Genomic DNA, 20,331 nt, shown 5'->3' with positions numbered 1-20,331 from the left:
AGGGCCTACGATAAATCAGTGCTGGTGGACGCCTGGGTTTTCTTCGGATCAGTCCCCTTCCTCGTCTGCGTCGACGTTTCTACAGGCTCCGCCGCCGGTCACAAGAGCGACTGGTTTCCTCTGCTAGCTAGTAGTGCTTCTGCTGACTCCTCCTGTGTCCCCTCCCTAGCTGCACAGGAAATAGAGGATGAGGCACAATTATATGTACTAGTATTTCGCTCTCCGGTGTTGTAGAGAAACAATGTGTGCTACCCTATTATATACTGGAGTACTGTATTTTTTTTATTTCCAACATTGAACTCTCGGTCGATTTCACATTCACAAGATGACAGGAATTAATATCATTATCCACTACGTATTTCTCAATCAGACAAGTAGTCGACAACTTCTCTGTGCAGGTCATGGTTGAACCCAAAGCACTTGCATGTCTCTGTTCCATTAATCTAGGATTGCAGCCACATGGGCGCAGAATGGTCAAACAAAAACAAAATGAGTCTAGCAACTCTGAAGACAAGGTTTTTATTCTCAAGAGAGAACATAGCAACACACACATGTGAGAGCCACCACCATCATGGCTCAAGTACAGATATACTACTAATAAACTCATCAAAGATCTACTATTTCTGCATGCTAACAGCAACAACATAACATGGATAACACCAGACAGATAACGTCAGACATGTGTGCCACTGGTTGTCTCATCAACTAGTCAAAATCACAGAGTAATTAAGATAGGAGGAGTGTTAACAGAGCAATCTTTAAACAACTGCAACTGATACTAGATGAACAGCAGCAAAACATGGAGTATTTAGCAGCATGTCGGCCTGGGAAGGCAGCCTCCTGAAGAAGTTCATCAGCGGGGACGGCATCCTGCTTCGGAACCTTGGCGTACAGGCCCTACAGGCCACAGCCCGATCAGAACCTTCATCGGGCACGGCGTATGCAAACCTTTCTTCTAACTCTCAAATTTGTTGAAGGTATCGCTCTTGACTAATGCAAGTCTTCTTTTCTTGCTGTGACTTTCTCATTAAAAAGCAAAGAGTTCCAACATGTCTCTCCTCGAAGAGGCAACGCGTTTCAACATCAAAAGTTTATTTTTGTTTACCTATCAAAAATTTCGTTTTCATTTTTCAATCTTCAACTCTTGATCAGCTCCAAAATTAAACCAAAACCTCAAAAGACGGCATGAATTAACATCGTTCACAGTTTTCATTAACCACTGGTCCCATTAGATATTGTATTCGGCAAGGCAATGGCAATCAAACAAGTACTCCGTAGTAGATATCTTGCAATTTTCTACAGATCAGGGAGTTAAACAAACACAAGATACTTGCATGTTCAGAGTTCATACAGTACCGGGAACAAAAATTCCTAGTTCAATATGGCTCCAGCCACATGGAACAGAATGCAGACAAAATAAAACATATTTTCCATGGTAATTTTTTTATTTTCGGCCTTCAACTCTTTCTCGACTTAACATTCAGAAGAAGACACAAATTAACATTAGTTTCGGTATTTGGTAATCAGACAACTTCTCTCTCTAGATCAGCAAACAATACACGCATGTTCAGAGTTCACACCAGGAACAAAAATTCCCTGTACCATTGTTTTAGGATTGCAGTCACATGGGAGCAGAATGGTGACAGACTAAAACAAAAGGTGTCTAGCTAAGCGAGTCTCTGAAGACAACATTTGGATTCTCAAGAGATAACAAAGCAACACACACGTGAGAGCCACCGCCCCTATCTTTAAAGTACAGTTATACTGGTACTAAAACACATCAAACATTTACTATTACTGCTAGCTGACAAGTGCAGCACATGGATGTAACATCAGACACAGTTGTGTAATACTGGTCGTCTCATCGAGTAATCATCAACACATAGACTAATTAGCATCTGATTAACATAGACTTTGAACAACTACAACTGATACTACATGAACAGCACCACCAGGCTGCTATGCTGGCTACTACAAAGCTTCTCTCTGGTGTTATATTTTACCTACCACTAACAGCTTCTCTCTGCAGGTCATGAAGAAATGAGAGACTTAATGTTTTTAGATTTCACACCAGGAACAAAAATTCACTTTTCCATTATTGTAGGATTGCAGCCACATAGGAACAGAATGGAGACAAAGCAAAACAAAATGAGTCTAGCCAGCGAAATTCTGGTGTTAACTCTCAAGACAAGATTTTTATTCTGAAGACAAAACAAAGCAACACACATGTGAGAGCCACGACCACCATGGCTAAAGTACAGATATACTATTGATAAACACATCACAGATTTACTATTACTGCATGCTAACAACAGCAACACAACATGGATAACACCATAAAGATAACGTCAAGCATGTGGACAACCGGTTGTCTCATCAACCAATCATCGTCTCGTAGAGTCATAGATAATTGCCATCTAATTAACACTGTCTTTGAACAACTGCAACCGATACTAGAAGAACAGCAGCACTAGGCTGCTATGCTAGCTACTACAAGGCTTCTTCTACTGCTGCTCCAGCTGAAAGATGCACCAGAAAGCAGCAGCATACATTACCTAACACTAACGGCATTAAGCTAAGCAACACACACTCCAGGCACCACCTACAAACAACAAGTCTATTTTCTTACTAGATCCTTTGAAGCATCATCCCCTTCCCACCAAAAGAATGTCACTAACTGAATCGATCACAAGGTTAGTTACCGATTTGCAGCTGCAGAGATTGCAAGCTAGGATCAGAGCAGGATGTCGGCCTTGGAAGGAAGCCTCCTGAAGAAGTTCATCAGCGGGGACGGCATCCTGCTGCGGAACCTCGGTGGGCGCATAGCGTACAGGCCCCACAGCCCGATCAGCACCTTCATCGGCACGGCGTATGCAATGACCGCCGCTGTGACACAGGCAATGGAGAACAGGAGCGTCGCCCTTGGGTCACGCCAGCTGAGTACGGCCTGCATCCGCTCACCTTGCGTCGCTATGTCACCCACCACTGTCTGCACCCTCCCAGCCACGCTGCGGAGGCGTTCATACCGGAAGCGCACGACATCCCCCCGGCTTGAAGGGAAAGTGTCGAATTCCTCATCAAGCTCGTCCACGGTGGCTGCATCTGCATGAGATAGCCGCATATCCATGTGAGGTGGGTGCCTCGGACGGACCCGGTACCTCCATAGCCCAGTGAAGGCCATCACCAGGAAGGCCGTTGGAAGGATCAGTTCTGGCATCAGGACGAACACCAGGAATGTGAAAACAGCAAGGCATGAATGCACCGGGCGATGCCAGGAGCGAACAAGTTCAAACCACTTGCCAATGGCAATCAGACCAGAGAGCACAGCGACAAGGCGGAAGAAATTTGCTTTGCTGCGTCGCATACTCCATAGGTGTGAGCGGTGATCCAGCATATACTCCACAACCTCTTTGCCAAGCGGTGGCTCGGTACGGCCCAGCCGGGCAGCAACGACACTCGTCGCCTGAAACCGAAGGCTCTCAACCTGGCGCACGAGCAGCGGCTCAACATAGTGCATCTTCGGAAGCAGTGGGCGTACATAGGCATGGTACATGTTGCCGGCATTGCCACAGCAGAAGCGCACAGCAAGGTGGAGCTCCCCCATCTTCTTGACCCCCGACGGATGCAGCATAAGGAGTGGGTATGCATGGGTGTACACCCTGTCGGTCTCCAATGTCGAGAGCCTGATCCGGACTTTGCCAACGCAATTATCTCGGACAACCACAGATGTGTTCCCTGATTGTGGCTTGTCAACATGGCAGTTGTCGAACACACCGATGGTGATGACAGTGCAAGGGTCGAACACCTCCCAGGTGTACTGCTCGTTCCACCGCGGGCAAACAGAGTCCACGACGGTGCGAGTGCGGATCCACTTCTGGCCATACTTTGCAACACAATACGAATCTGCCGTGGCACCCCTGCCATCACGAGCCTTCATTGGTATCAGTCCAGTGGCGCCAAGCACGCCGAGCTCAAGAACCCCAACATGCGGCTGCCACAGCTGCTTCCCCGTGGGCCGGAGATCACTGCTATATGCTGTCGCCTCATCCAGGACATGGTAGCCACCATCGAGACTCAACCGGAGATGAACACGGCTGCCAAACCTGTTTGGATTGTTGATGGCCACGTTGCCGCCGCCGGTGCCACGGTCCAGCCCATACCACCTGGAGACAACAAGCTTCTCATCCCAGCGTCTCTCAATGTTGGACACTGGGACGACAAGGCGGCCAAGAATTTCGTCCCTTCCGGGCGACACATGATCCTCCACCTGCAACACCAAGAACTCCTCAAATGGCTCCGCAACCACAAACATCAGGTCTTCGTTCCAGAACGGGCTCGACGGGCCCCGGTTGGGTACGACCGACGAGGGCCGTGTCCGCTGCATCTGGTTGCCGACCTGCGCGCGCACGAAGAGCTCCGGGTACCGGCTCATGGTCATGGGCCCCTTGTCCATGGGCAGCAGGTCCTGCGCCTCGACGACGGACACACGAAGGTACCAGAGCTTGGGGGCGACGTAGACCTTGGACTTGATGGAGCCCAACGGGCCAGGGCCCTGGACGCCGGCGGCCTTGGAATGCCAGGCCTCGGCGAAGGCCTCGTCGGCCTGGGTGCCGTACCAGACGGCGGCCATGACCTCCACCCCGCCGCGCTCGCCCTTGCGGTCCTCCATGGCGTACCACTGCGGCGCCAGCGTGCTGTCCGGCGGCGCGCGGCGGGGCACCTCGGAGAGGTCGAACCAGACGCGGCCGGCGTGGTCGTCGCCGCCGGCGCGGGCGGCGCGGACGAAGACCTCGACGAAGGAGGACTGGATGGTTTCCTTGGAGAAGGCGAACACCTGGTCCCAGTGGTGGTGGCCGCCGGAGCCGGCGGAAGTGGCCGCGGTCAGGCCGCGGTAGTTACCGAGCTTGACCTCCGCGACGGCCTCGGCCGGCGCCGCCGCGCCGCGAGCGCGGACGACGCGCACGTAGAGGTACTGCATCTGCTCGACCAGGTCGTAGGTGGCGCTCGCCTTGTCGGCGCTCGCGCCGCCGCCGAGCCGGGGGCGCGTCTCCTTGAGGGAGAAGTCGCCTGGGCGGCCGGAGAACATGGCAGTCGGGACGGGGTAGTGGTGGTGGTCCGCGAACATCACCGGCGGCTTCATTGCCATGGGAACCTGCGGCTGCGGCTGAGGGAGAATGTCCATGGCCATGGGCGCTTGCCGCTGCTGCTGCGGCGGCGGGGGCTGCACGGCCACAATCGGCTGCTGCTGATGCTGATGCGGATGGTGCTGCTTCTTTCCCCCGTTAGCATGCGGCGCGGCGACCACCTCCGGCCCACTCACCGCCACCTTGGTCGGCTTCTCCTGCTTGGACGCCGACGCCTTGGCAACAACATTGTCCCCGGAGCCGCCGCCGCCGCCGCCGCCGATGCGGTAAACCTTGAGCGTGATCTCGCCGCGGATGTGGGAGAAGAGGCTGCGCTTCTCGAGAGTAAACAGCTGCGTCACAGCCTCCTCGCCCGGTGCCGGCACGCCGGCGGCCGGGACGCGGACCTTGCCGAGGAAGTTCCGCCCGCCGCTCCCGGCCCCACCGGCGAGGGCGCGGTCGTTGTACACGGCGACGTCGATGGCGCGGTAGGGGAGGTCGCCGGGGTCGGCGACGGGGAAGACGAGGCGCTCGTTCCAGACCGGGTTGAGCTCCCTGGGCCTGGGCCGGGTGCGGCGCTTCTGGTGCTCGAACTCCACCTCCACGTACGCCGACGAGGAGCCCTGCCCGTCCTTGGGCATCAGGTTGTGCGCCGCCACCACCTCCACCACCAGCTTCTCCGCCTTGCCCATTTTCTGAGATTTCAAAATCCAAACTTACTCCGAGAACCGAGGCGGGGGTGCTGCTGCTGCTTGCTTGGGGAATGGAGCGAGGAAGGAGGGTTATCTGTTATGTTTATGCGGAGGAAAAGGGAGAGCGGCTACGGGTGGAACGAGGAGGAGGCAGGCGCGCGTGGTGGAATCTCCATCATCGCAATCGATGAGCCGAGGTCAGGGGAAGGGGAAGGGGAAGAAGTGGGCTCTCTCTTGCTGTGCCCAAGGCTTCAGCTCTCGGCGCAGGAGGACAATGGTGGTGCTGGTCTCGGCAGCTCGCTTTGGGCGGGTTTTGAGGCGGGGTTTTGCCGTTTCGGTTTTGGGTCCTTGGCTCCTTGACCTCACACTGGACTGGACTGCTTGCTTGGTCTCCCTCGGCTCTTGAATGCAACGATTGTTGAAATAAGAAAAGAAAGAAAAGCATGTTTTGAATGCGGTTTGATGAGCTGAGATTTTTTGGATGGATATGTACTGCGAAGATGATCCCGGTTTATTTTTGCAGGCACTAATCCAGTGAAATTAATCGGTTAACCTCCTGCTAAAAATACTCGCTCCCTCTATCCGAAAAAATATAAGGAAAAAATCAAACTTTAGAAATCCAAAAATATAAGGAATCATGTAAAAAATACTCAGTCCCTCCTATCTTGTACAACTCCTTGTCCAATGTCCTAATTACTTGTTGCCAAAACGACTCTCAATTGCACTTCTACAGTGCGGTTGTCCTAGTGAAAAATTTACTCGTGAACAAAACTCAGACTTTAGCGCTCTTCTCAACATAAAAGTTTTTTTTTCTATTGCCTCGATCGTCAGAATTTGTTCATGTAGTTTTGGATGGAGGGAGCACCGTGGACTTGCATTTTGGGTTGAATTTTTATGAGCTTGTGGACACATATCTTGTGAATTTGCTTAAAAAAATTTGAAAGTCATGAAAACTTTTTAAGGGTGATAACCTGCGTGTTTGTAGCACAATATGTTCTCTGTGTGTTCGTGGTGCCGGTGTGCAAACGATGGGTGCCATTTCAGGAAAGAATGGAGGGAGGGAGGTCTAGCGATCTGATGAGACGCCCTGTACCGTTGGATCGACCTTGTATGTTGCTGCCGTTGACACGCTAAAGATTACTGCTCACTCCGTGTCAAAATTTGAATGTATCTAGACATAACTTAGTGTACAGATGTAATCAAATTTAGACATCTTTTGTTGAACGGAGGGAGTAGTACTCTCTCCGATCCATATTAACTGTCTCAAATTTGTCTAAATATGGATATATTTATGTCTAAAAAGCGTCTAGATACAAGTGTAATATTTTGACAAGTGCTGTAGATCGATGTTTTGCGCAGTGAAGACACTTCGTTCAAAAATAAAGACACGAGTCAACCTAGCGTACACAGAGAAAAAGGAGGTCGGCCTCGCGCACCACCTCCTCCCTGCCCGTGCCATGCCCTGTCCAGACCAGCGTGGTGGCGCTGTGGATTTGGATAAACCTCCTGCTTCCTCCAGCGTAGGGGCGCAGAACGTGCAGTGCAGGCACGTACAGCAGGTGCACGTCCAAGTTGAAGAAGTACAAACCAATAATAAATGAGCCCGGCCGGTCGATACGAACGCCGGAAGACGCGGCATGTCCCGGCCATGGAGACGTCACTTGCTCCGTGTGGTGGCGACCGTCGTTGGGCCATTCATTGATTCCTTCTACGTTAAGTTACGGCCCGTCACCTCTTCGCGAACACCATGGGCAGGCAGAGAGTATATGGATTGGCCTAGCGCGGGAACGGCAACAAAGTTGGACTCGACAGCCCAAGCCCCATGCCGGTACGTGTTTGCACTGCTGCTCCTATATATGATCCTATCCCAGCCTTCCCGATGCAACGACAGAGCACCGGGTTTGCCGACGACGCGAGACGCATGCAGCGGCTGAAAACCGGGTCCCGGTGCCGGAAAACCCGGGAGCGTTGGGGTACGCGGTTCCGTGGCGGTATCCCGCTGTTTCTATTAGGTTTCGCATGCTCCACGGAGTATACGGTCCACCGTGTCCAAAATATTTGTTATCGGGAGCAGGATGTTTATATATACTCGAGCAGCATAGCGGTTGGAGGAGCTTATTTCTTGTTGCTACGCTACAGCAGTCGTACAGGTACGTATCGCAGGGCGACCGCTTTGGGCCCCGCTCGACATCTGCTGAGTCGCTGCCCCTAGCCCGCCGTTTCTTTTCTGTTCTTGAGAATGGCAGCTCGGTTAAGTTAACTCGGTAACTCCACTCCCGACTCCCGAGGCTGGAGTCGCACGGATTGGTGCCGTGGTTTTCCTAGTTTAATCAGGCGGCCCTTTGGGATTTGCGATGTGAGTAATTTCGTCATGACGATCTACGGCCTACGGAGGGGGTCTCCTCCTCGGGACAGGACGAGACGGATGTGTGTGTTTTTTACGAGAACGAGAACGGATGTCTGTTTTGATAGCCTCGTTCTCCAGCCTTAATCCTACCAGACTGTGACACGCGGGCCCAGCCAGCTAGTGGGTCCGGCCTGTAAGCCGCGCCCTAAACGCGGTCCGGAATTCTGTTGGTACGAGTCGAACGAGGTGGCCTGGTAGGGAATGCTCTGCTGCTGCTGCCGGCCCCTGCTCTGCTGCTGCTGCGTCTCGTCCTCCTCCTCGTGAGCTGCGAGGCGTGGCCGTGCCCGCCCGCCGCGATCCCTTCCTCCTCTCCATATCGTACCCTCCTACAGTCCTACTCCTCCTAGAGTACATTGCTGACCGGGGGGTATGGCCGTCATTTGACACCTGACAGCCGAGTTCAGAGCCTCTGACGACGCCGAGTGTGAGCCTGACATACGTCTGGCCAGGCCCGGGCCATGCATGTAAAACACTGTTTGCCTTTGCGGGATTAAACCGTTGGGCCCGTGACTGATATCCATCCATGGCCGTCTGGGACAAGCGGGCTCGTGCGTGCGGATCCATGATGACGGAACCCCTATCTTTGTAGCCACCTTTTGAGGATCCAAAAATGGTCGGTCGGTCGCCGGTCGGTGTATCTTTTGCGTGTGCCGCAGTGCAAAGCAGCGCAGGCAGTGCGTGCGTACGCCAAAACCAAAAGATTGTTGGGTTTGGACTTTGGAGCTTGACACGGGGCTGCGTGTTGGCCCCACTCGCTCGGTGCCGTGCGGCAGAGCTGGCTGAGCAGCGACCCACGGCAGAACCCCACGGGCTGCTTTGCTTGCTTGGGTTGGGCATGCGCGCGCACGGCGGACAGAAAGCAACTGGCTCCCAGGCTCTGTGAGATTTCTCGGTTCTCCAAGTAAAATCTGCAATTGGAGCTTGGGTTGAAATTAACAAACATGCATGATCGAGTAGCATTCGGGAATGAATAACACCGGCCGTAACACGCCATGATCAAGTTTGTTTGTGTCCGGTGCTTTCAAGCGGGGTGTCCAGTTGTCCACACTGTCTAGAGCATGGCAGCCACATCGCGGCAGGTCCATCGATGGGCAGGGGGTAGTGCCTGCTGCTGCTGCTGATCTGACACTGGTGGCAAGGCAATGGCATGGGTGTGCAGCGGCTCAGCACTGTGCCAGGGCCGAGGCAGCACCACGACGAGCTACCATTCGCTAGCCCTGGCCTCCTCCTTGTTGCTGCTGACAGTGACCGTCTCGTGGATAGGATAGGGACGCCAGCGTCCGATTCGATCCGATGCGTGTTTCCTCTCTGCCGTGCGGTGTTACTCCCTCGTCGGAGTCTCGAAAACAAGCCATTGCGCGGTTAAATTCTCTCGTCCCGTGTGGGCCGCGTTCCATCGGTGGATCGGCGACGCAGCTAGCCCGTCAAAAGTTTCGTGGGCTGCATGTTGGTAAAGGGCCTGCAAATCTCTGTCCCCTCTCAAAAAAAATAAACCTCTGTCCAATGGTAACACTTTGCTCCACTGAACTACTGAAGAGTTGGAGAGCCGAGCAGACCCAGCGCGATTTTTACAGCTCGCACCGCTCAGTTCTTCTCTTCGTCTTTCTGAAAGAAAGCAGAGACCAGCAACCGTTGGTGTGCAGTGCTATCTGGACGGCGATGCGATTCTCGAAAATAAAAATGCTACCTGGATTATTTTCCTGCAATCACCACACCTCCATGTCCTCCTTCCCTGATGTTACGTGTCGTCGGCCAATCTTTCGAACTGAACTCCCCACAATAAGAAATCTTTCGTGTATAACGATTTTGTAAGGGCTTTGTACTAGTAGTACACAGCACGTATGGTTCATCGCATTGCAAGTTCGTGCCTGGTGGCATGAGCTCAGGACAAGACCAGAGAATTAAGATTGGACAATGGACGCGGCCCACCCCCACAAGGAAGGCCGAGCACCAGCGGGCCACGTCCTCTCAAAAAAAAAAACCAGCGGGCCACGAGGTCCAGGACGACGACTCGACGAGTCACGAGCCAAAGCACTGGCCGCTTGTTTCGACGCAGAAGTCAAAGTCCACAGATACAGACAGCGCAGGGATATGGCAGAAGTCCTGCCGCTTTTGGGCAAAAAAATTGGCAAAGCAACAATAAGCAAATACGGGGATAAGCGAACCGGCGCAGCAGGAGCAACTCAGCAACTTTTTCCATCTGGTGGACCGGTGTGCGTTCCGTCGTGTGAGAGTAACCGTAGTAACGGACTGCCCACTATTCTCCTTTTCACTTTCGAAACGGTTACCTGTAATACCACATTCTCGACGCGTTTTCGCATGTAACCGGTGGTTACAGCCGGGCCTGGTTAGCCCGTGTTTCCATTTTGCTTGAATTTTTAAGAGAAAACAAAATGTTTCTTGAATCTTGTTTAGTCTGTTTTTCTTGGGTTTCGTGGGATAATTTCGTCGTGTTTGTTTATTGTGTTATCTTAGTCATGCTAGGCTGCTACTTCTGGGTTGTGAAATAATTTCCTTCTGTAAACCTCTAACTTTCTATTGAGAAAAAGCCGGATTGAAAAGCCTCCTTTTGAAAAAAGAAGAAAGTAACTGTTCTTTCAACATGAAGTTTATCGCATGCTATCTCGAACATGAGAACCGAACCTAATATATCGATATATGTAACAAAAAATTACTCCTACTTAGTTCGACATAGTAGTTTTCATATATTTTTATGTCTGAACTTGATGGATATTCCTTTAATATGGTTTTTTATTACAATGAGAAAAAGAGAGGGAAAGATAAATATCATTACCGACAATTGTTTGTTACTCCGTGTGATCCATGACAAGTGTCGTGATTTAGTATAACTTTATACTAAATGTTGTATGAAATCAGTGACACTTATTATGGATCGGTGGGAATATCAACTGCTGCTTTCACTTAGTTTAAGATGTTTTTTTATGGTTGTAGTACCAAATGTGTATCTAAAAAAAATCTCTTACACTATAGAGGCAAGGAAACATAGGTATCATTAACTAGAATTATTAGGAACCGAAGAAACGACGAAGGCACATTGTAAATAAGGGGTTATTCAGCAAACTACAATTATTAGGAACCAAAGAAACGATGATACGTGCACATTGTAAATACAAGGTTATTCAACAACAATGCGTGTACCACTGATGTTCACGTTCGTATTCATGCAAGGGTGAGATGGACCATTTTTTAGTGTTTCTTATACATTAACGTCGTCGGTGTATTGAAGACCGTGTTCATTAATTTTTACGTCTTATGTAGCAGTTCTTTCCGAAATTCCATTTTCGCGATCGCCAATCACGAGTTTGCGCTCTCACTTGACAACTAGTCACTAGGGTTCGCCATCCCGCCGTTACATGTACATTTAAGACATGTAACGCATAAAAGACACAATGTACGCTAGAAAAACCCTAAATCGTGGAAATAATTCATATCATCTGTATAGTTATGTCCCTCTCCCCACTTCCCGTCAAAAGATGTCATGCTTAGTGGGCCCACGTATTGACGGAATGGTGTTTTTCTCCATGGAACCTTTGCCAGACTCAATGTTTCGCTTATCTCTCGTTGTGAACAGGGGCGGAGTTAGGAAATGCAACTATTGGGTTCATTACCCTATAATCATGGGGTTCATACATAGTCTTGAGTCCAATTCTTATTGCCCAATGGCTACACTGTAGCTCCACCCCTGATTGTGAACCTTTAGTTGTCGAGTCGATGAGGAAAAAAACATTCAACTTAACATCGGTCATTATTTTCTTTTCGAGGCTCCTACTTTATGTTAGCAAATGATCAATCGTGCAATCTCATCCGACTCAGCCGACTTCTAGCTCCTCAAGTATAGACCATAGCGAGAATCGGTACCAAAATGCTACCATCGTCTAGATAGAACAAGGGTCCACTTAACAATAATCCCCAGATAAGCACAGACCGTAAATAGAATAAAATCCAATGAAGACACAAGACCACACGTGAGGACGGTTGACACGGCCGATTCGAGCATCCCAAGAACAGCAAAATTCCAAAGCAGCAACCGCGTCGGCCGCTGCTCCTTTTCGCTTCCCCGCCCGTGCTAAGCCACAAGCCAGCAGAACGGCTGCATCGAATTTGCCGTAATAAACACAGGCAGCCACTGACCCACCGGGCCCACCTCCCTCTTCTTCCCCCAAGCTCGCGCGGCAGTACTAGTAGTAAAACGCATCGCCGGATTAGAAGGCATCCATGATGCAGCATCATCCACTAACCACGCGGATTAACGAGCAGCAGCTCATTAATTCCAGTTCCCGAATTAATCCCCCGCGATAGTGAGCGAGCGAGAGAAGAGAAACACCACCAACGCCAGCTGCAGCGGATGCACGCCAATTTATTGCCTTCCTTCTTTCCTTCCTCCCTCCCCCACTCCTCCTCTCGCTGTAAGCCTCGCCCCGCTCCTGAACCCCGCCCCCCTATCCCGATCCGGGCCTTCCAGAAGCTTCCAGATCCGCCGAGACGGCAATGGTGTAGCGCCCCCGGGGCCGAGATGTGCGGCGCCGGCTTCTTCCTCTTCATCATGCTGCTCCCCGCTGGCTGCGCGTTTCATGGTATACCCGCTTACTCTCTCGCTCGCTTGCTGCTTGGTTTTTGCCTTTCGTTCCTGTTGGGTTCGGGGAGGGTTGGGCCGCGGGGTTGGTTGGTTCGTAGGTGGCCGGCTTTGCTCGGCGGCTGCGTTTGTGTGCTCTGGGTTGGGTTTCAGAGTGCGGAGAACGAGGGATTGCGCCGCTCGGGCTGCATTTTCTGCGGAAATTTTAGCTTCGCGAGGGGGATATTGCTGTCACGTACTCGGGGTGTCCGGGGAGTTAGAATCCGGGATGCGATTTTGTCGGTTCGTGGCGTGGGTACATCAACGCCGAACGCCGTGTAGGGGGTGGTGTTTTTTGGCGAGGTGCAGAATTCTGCATTCGGCGGAACATTTCGCAGTGATTATTTCTAGATTGTGCTAGGATCGGTGGTTTTTGCCAATTGGAAGATCTACCGAGATGTCGGAGAGTTGGGTTTATATGGTCTGGGTTCCGACCAGGGAGCCTGACCCCTGGAATTTGGTGAGTGTGTTGCACTTAACACGGAGCTGGTGTGGTCAGCGAGAGAGAAGTTGTTTTTGGCCTGGCATTGTCTTCTCATGGGTGTTCTTGTGTGATTGCTTCAAGCAGATTTATTTGTGGGACTGCTTGTTTATCATGCTCAGGGTCCATAGGATTGGTGGATAGTTTCAGTCAAGTTTTCAGTTCGTGCCCCCTGTTTCATTCACTTTTTTTTGTACTCCATTAGGCCCTGGGAATGCATGATGGAGTTTAATTTGTATTCGCAACGCAAGGAAAACAACACAGCCCAAGCGTGACATCTGTGTGACGCAATCAGCTAAAAGGCATTGCATAAAATCTTACCGGCATTAGAGTCTCCAAGTACTCAGCCAACCCTTGCTTGTAGTAGTAGTAGAACAGCGCCTGTAGTTCAAATCTAACCTGTATTAGGGTCTCCAAGTACTCAGCCAACCCTCGCTTGTAATTAAAAGCTTACCGGCATCTCGCATCTTTTCTTAATTAACTCCGAGGTAGCTCTACTACCGGCATCGTAAGGGAACCTGTCTTCCACCCCAGTAGCATTATTGACAAAAGAAGGTGGAGTATCGCCTCTCTTAGCTGGCAATCATTATAGGATATTAATACTAACATTACTGCTTTAAATAGGATATATACACTTTGTATCTTTCCTTCTGCTCTTAGTTTCAATTTGATCATATTGTCAAGGCAATAAAATCCCCTGACCAGGTTAAACTAAGATCTTTGTTTTGGTCACTGCAATTGCCAAAACTCAGGTTCTAATTGCCCCTGGACATATAAATTGCTCTGTAAACTTCAATTGTTTTGCTTCTACTGGAGTATGGCTGAAATGGTATTTCATGTTTTCCTTTCATTTAGAACAAAGGAAAAATCTCATTATTGTGATGTGTTTTTTTAACAAGTATTGAAACATGAAGTATGATTGTTGAAAACAGATGCAGAACTCAAAACATTTCGAGATGGAGAACAAAACTTATTTGGGTTGTAACTTCTAGAAAATGTTTTATTACCTTTCCATTTCATACTCTTATTTTATAAACTGGAGGTGCCAATTGTCATGAGCTACTTCGGTCCCATGTACAAATGAAAAGTGCACCCAAGCCTTGTTGAAGTATATGTTAATCTTAACACGATGCTAGCAATATGATCGGTAGAAGTTTTTCTCTGATCAGAATTTTGCATTTTTTTTTCTCAAATGTAAACTCATCCCTTGATTCTCTAGCAAACATACTGCCTGGTCCAGCACTGGTTCCATCAAATTTCCCTGAAACAAGAGTATTTGGACCACGGATTTCCCCAGCATTTTCTCCCAGGACATTGTCACCACAATCTCCTGGTATGTAACTGTGACAACGTCACTGCTAAGAGGTCCCACTTACATTTTTTTCACCAGCTTTTGATATCTGTTATTTTTACAGGCATCGGTGTGCGCTCTCGTTCACACAAGCACCACAGACGATCACATCATGCCCCTCCGCCATCATCGTCCCTACCGCCTGAAGGTTTGCCACTTACCTTTAGAATTTTATGCTTCAATCTTGTCATGCTTCCTTGTGTTACTTCACCTACTCCCTGATATTATTCATGTCTCTAGTACTGCTACTGCCAGCTATTGAGACATGCACAGATTTTTTAAACTAAATATAAGCTCTCTTTTTTTGGTATTGAATAGTTTCTTGTACCTTCAGCAGGTTGCTCCAGCACTGTATGCACTGAGCCAATGAGTACAACACCAATTGGTTCCCCCTGTGGTTGTGTGCTGCCTCTTAGTGTTATTATTGACCTCCATGTAGCTCCGTATTTACTATTCATGCACATAGCAGAATTAGAAGTTGAAGTTGCAGCTGGGACATTTCTTAAACAAAGTCAGGTGAAGATTATGGCTGCAATTGAAAATATAACGGATGGACAGAAGACAAGAGTGACCGTTTATTTGGTGCCACTGAGAGAACATTTTGATAGCTATACTGCCTACCTAATATCCGATAGGTTCTGGAATAAAAAGATTCAGATAAATTCGTCTGTTTTTGGAGATTATGAAGTTATAAATATTACTTACCCAGGTAAAAACATATATATGGAACATTTCCTTCTTAGACAGTTCTCACTTGAATTTATGATTTCAGATGTGCAATGTTGTCACTGCAGGGCTGGGATCTGCGCCACCATCTATTTCATCTGGGCTGGTATCAGGTCCTCCAGGAAAGGGGGAAGATCCCATAACCGCAGATGTAGACCTACTAAAGAAGAAGAAACTAGATAGCTGGATCATTATTGTAGCTTCAGGATCTTCTCTCGCACTTATTATGGCATGCATCGGGCTTGTTATTTTAGGACTAAAATGGATAAAACTTAAACGCCTTCAAGAGGCTGAGAGCCCTGCAATCACCCCAGCAGTTAATAGAAGACACGGTAATGTCAAAAGTTCTTCTTGAAGTTATTATGCTTTTTATTACTTTACTATTGCCCATTTATGCTTTGTCAAGTTTCTGTCGTCTAAACCTGTTTGGAATTTAGATACCTTTCTACTCCCTCCGTCCAACAAAAGATGTCTCAAGTTTGTCAAAATCTGGATGTATCTAGACATGACTTAGTGTTTAGATGCATTCAAATTTAGTCAAAGTTGAGACATCTTTTGTTGGATGGAGGAAGTATTTGAATTTTCTTGTTTATGTGCATAATTGATATTTCAAATATTTCCCTGCTAGATCAAATCTACTGGTGAGTTTGGATTGTTGCCAAAGTCAAAAGTGAACCAAGCCAATTTTTTGTTCATGACCGAAAATTTGGTGTTTGTTTGGATGGTTGCCAACTTTTTGGCATGGCAATGCTAGTTTGGCAACTCTAGTTCATTTTTTTGCCAAAGTTGGCCCACTCATCGGCAAGAAAAACCTTTACCAATATTTTGGGAACCAAATTTTTAGTTGGGGCTTAAACCAAACAGCCTCTACTACTACACCCATTACCAAAATGTGAAAACTCCGCTGTTCCTGATTTTTTTAGATGGTCTCCAAGAAAGAACCTTCACTTTTTTTACAACAATATGCTATTAAAAAAAATGATACTCCCTCCATCCCAGGGTGACGTGGATTTGCATAGTTTCTTATACAAATCCACGTCACTTAATTTGGGACGGAGGGAGTATTATGTGTGTGTCTTGTATAACAGGGCTGTATAGTGGCCGGTGCAGAGTGTGCATGTGTTCAGGGCCCCTGAAATTTAGGGGCCTCCAAATCTAACCTTCATATTAGTTAGCTATTTTTCACAGCAGATTTCTTGGCCTGTTAAATAGAAGAAAAAAAGAGGCCTTGAGAAGAAGGGAAGGAAGCCAAGGCCCTGATTCTCCTGGACGTGCTTGTCTTGAGTTCCCACTGAGTCCATGTTCGGCCGTTAGAGTGATCTCTACTCCGTCGAGGGCAGACTCTCACATGCATGTACTCTTTTTTTTTTCCGGATCTCACGTGCATATACTCCTCTCATCACTGAATTCAATATTTATTATAATTTGGTGGAAGTATATTTTGATGATTCAACATCTATCAATTTTAGGGCCACACCTTACATTTTGCACCAGGGCCTCAAATTCCTAGATACGGCCCTGTTGTATAAGATTCTGTTATGACGGTTTTCATGTGGGCAATTGTGATATTATGATCAATGATAGTATTTCCAGTTATTTACTATCACCCTTCTGCCTATAAATTTTCCTGAATACTTAAATCGGTAGAAAGTATTTTAGTCTCAAGTTCTCACCATTCAGTGCTCTTATGTTATGTGCTCGTGTGTTGCATGCTGGTCTGCATGAAAAGAATTTCTATTTGGGATTTCACTTATCTATTCCCTCGGCGGAAAAGGAATATTGCTTTGTTGCGTGCCAGATAGACTTTTACAACTACAGTCAACCATTCCAGTACACCAAATTTGTGCTACTTAAATACCATAGTTATACTAACAACCTACTATGCGATACACAGGTGGCAGATCAATTTTGTCAACTAGCTTGGTGAGCTCTGCATCAGCATCAATGCTCTCAACAGTGGCTACTTGTGCGGCATCAGTAAAGACATTTTCGCTAGCCCAGCTTGAAAAGGCTACTGATGGTTTTAATTCTAGAAGAATTTTGGGTCAAGGTGGGTTTGGATGTGTCTATCATGGGACCATGGATGATGGAAACGAGATTGCTGTTAAATTGCTCACGAGAGAGGACAGGAGTGGCGACCGTGAGTTCGTTGCGGAGGTGGAAATGCTCAGTCGGCTGCACCATCGTAATCTTGTTAAATTGATTGGGATTTGCATTGAACGGACCAGAAGGTGCCTTGTTTATGAGCTTATACGCAATGGAAGTGTGGAATCCCATCTTCATGGTATGTTCTAAATTTCGTAATATAAGCTATCTCATGTCAACAAATTCATATACATATAGTGTATGTATAGATGAGGTTGGTCCAACTTTTTTTGGAGCATGGACTCGGTGCCATTGTAGTTAAAGGACTTCAAAATTTTAATTCACTAATGCAATAACTCAAGAGAAATGCATGGGTGAACAGGATCAACTTACCTTAGAAATCTAACAGACGAAGTGCCGAATTTCCTCCAATGAAGTGCCTCAAAGAAAGCACCCGCTGTCTTACAAAACATAGACTGTTTCCTAACTTGGTTTCTACCACATACAGGCCATTTACGAATGTGTGCACTCGACATGATTCTTTTGTGTTAATCTGAGCCTATTTTTAATGTCTAGGTGCTGACAAGGATAAGGGCATGCTGAACTGGGATGTTAGGATGAAAATTGCTCTGGGTGCTGCTAGAGGCCTGGCGTATCTGCATGAAGATTCAAACCCTCATGTTATACATCGTGACTTCAAAGGTAGCAATATATTGCTGGAGGAAGATTTCACCCCCAAGGTTACTGATTTTGGTTTAGCAAGGGAGGCAACCAATGGAATTCTTCCCATTTCTACTAGGGTAATGGGTACTTTTGGGTAAGACACTTGCTTATTTCCATCCACCGTGATAGTGATATCATTAATGAAAAAGAATGATACATAGTAGTACTACTTTTTATATATTTTGTGATACCATCATTTAATGCCATTCAATATCTTTGTGATCGATAATGACTTCTGTACACATCTCTTGATGTTGTACCATTTTACTGTCAAACAAGAATAATGTTTGGTAGGATTCTTGACAGATCACACTTTTTAAAGCTGTACAAAATATGGTACATAAATATGCTCAAGAGTAACTTGTCTTTACTTGATTCTGTTTTAATTACCCTCTGCTTCTAAAAGTAATTATTCTATGTGATCATGCAGGTATGTGGCTCCAGAATATGCCATGACAGGGCACCTTCTTGTCAAGAGTGACGTCTACAGTTACGGGGTTGTTTTGCTGGAGCTTTTATCAGGAAGGAAGCCTGTAGGCATGTCTGATAACATGGATCCTCAGAACCTTGTGACTTGGGCTTGTCCTCTTCTAAGCCATAAGGAAGGCTTGGAGAGGTTGATTGACCCTTCTCTGAATGGCAACTTCAATTTTGACAACGTAGCTAAAGTGGCATCCATTGCTTCCGTGTGTGTTCACGGTGATCCATCGCAGAGGCCATTTATGGGTGAAGTCGTGCAGGCACTGAAGCTTATTTACAACGAAGCAGAGGAGGCTTGTGGTGATTCTTACAGCAACAGGGATTCGTCATGCGACCCAGATGATGACCGTCAAGGAGGCTTCATATTTGAAAGTGGTAGTGGTAGCTGGTGGAATAGCGGGGCTTCTGGCTGTTTGGACTACCGGAATTCACCACCATTCATAAACATGGAGTACAGTTCCGACCGAATAGAGCGAAGGCAGGAGTATGACTATCACTCAGTAGTGTCAACAGGCGCTCGTGTACAAAAACCAGCAATGCATAGTAGATCAGCTCCTCTGCGGATTAAGAAGCTCTCCCCATCGCATTGGTCAAGAGGCAGCTTCAGCGAGCATGGGTGGTCACATCCTCACCATTGATTTATAAACTAGCGTTAGACCGTTAGCTTCAGTTGACTTGAGATTGAGGCTGGGAGGATGCCATTCACCTCCCACTAATTCTTGCCTCTGGTTAGTGTACAGTTTTTGCAAGTCCCAGTGACCCTTGTGGTAGTCCGATATTCTCATCATCTGCCTTTGAGCTGCCTCCCTTCCCCAGAAGCAAACGCTGGTGGGGCTGGCTGGCAAGCAGTCTCTAATTTTGCAAAATGAGGTTCATTCCTGATGTATCTGATTCCGTTGATTCGGGTAGTGAAATTCTTGCCAGAATTTCTGGGCGATATAATTCTTGTATGTCGTTGTCTGCTGCCCTGCAGATGTACAGGATTATTAGCCGTTGGAGTGATCTTCCTCTCTTTGGAGAGGTAAGCTACAGCCTCCGATCCATTTAGCTGAGCTTATCTCTTGCTGTCGTTGCATAGTTTGTGTGGGTGAGTGCATGACTTGCGATTTTGTGTTTTTATTCGAGTTGATGGTTTCATGCAGCATGCTTCATGCCCAAGGGCCTGTTTGGAAGCCTGCACTGCAGCTGGCCCGCACCCGCAATGCAAATATTCTGGCGTTTGGTTTCCTGGGCCTGCACCCGAGCCTGCAGCCCATCTGCAAAAAACGACCCCTCAGCAAGGACGCGGGGTACGCCCGGATCGGCCCTTTTTTGGCTGCAGCACGCGGTTCTTCTCTTCTCCTCAATCGCTTCCTGCGCGTTGCTACGCCGGTCGGCTGCTCCGCCGTCCGCCCGCCCCCACCCGCTCCGACGTCCGCCGCTGCTCTGCCCGCCGCTCGCCAATCTTCCGTCTGCCGCCGTTTCCTGTTCCTCCACCGAGGCTGCTTGACTGGGTAACGCGAGGACACAGACGACGATAGGGAGCACATCAGCCGCCGCTGCTTCGCCGGCGTTGCCTCGCCTCCGGCCGCGCGCCATCAATTTCGTCCACGAGCTCGCGAGCGCATCTCCTCTTTCTTCCCCACTGCCG

General features: G+C 48.4%; 2 protein-coding genes across 3 annotated transcripts; one reads left to right on the top strand and one right to left on the bottom strand.

Annotated features, from left to right (window-relative positions):
* Positions 1-2,175: 2,175 nt before the first annotated feature.
* Positions 2,176-6,190, bottom strand: LOC100828598 (FT-interacting protein 1). The gene has a single exon (XM_003570337.4). It carries the CDS (start codon positions 5,813-5,815, stop codon positions 2,735-2,737), a length of 3,081 nt encoding a protein of 1,026 aa, XP_003570385.1. The 5' UTR covers positions 5,816-6,190; the 3' UTR covers positions 2,176-2,734.
* A 6,284-nt stretch (positions 6,191-12,474) lies between these two features.
* Positions 12,475-19,758, top strand: LOC104583844 (receptor-like serine/threonine-protein kinase ALE2). Of its 2 annotated transcripts, none has more exons than XM_010237660.3 (8): positions 12,475-12,817; positions 14,556-14,669; positions 14,752-14,835; positions 15,025-15,396; positions 15,482-15,745; positions 17,308-17,697; positions 18,075-18,315; positions 18,652-19,758. In XM_010237660.3, exons 1-8 carry the CDS (start codon positions 12,589-12,591, stop codon positions 19,337-19,339), a joined length of 2,382 nt encoding a protein of 793 aa, XP_010235962.2. In that variant the 5' UTR covers positions 12,475-12,588; the 3' UTR covers positions 19,340-19,758. The 2 variants fall into 2 exon arrangements, with proteins under 2 accessions (XP_010235962.2, XP_014757173.1); XM_014901687.2 differs by having other exon boundaries at positions 12,477-12,817; positions 15,022-15,396.
* The last annotated feature ends 573 nt before the right edge of the window (positions 19,759-20,331 follow it).

The sequence above is a fragment of the Brachypodium distachyon genome, chromosome 3 (assembly GCF_000005505.3).
Source record: "Brachypodium distachyon strain Bd21 chromosome 3, Brachypodium_distachyon_v3.0, whole genome shotgun sequence".
Lineage (NCBI taxonomy): Eukaryota > Viridiplantae > Streptophyta > Magnoliopsida > Poales > Poaceae > Brachypodium > Brachypodium distachyon.
The sequence above is the reverse complement of the archived record's forward strand: the minus strand, read 5'-3'. Positions and strand labels throughout refer to the sequence as shown.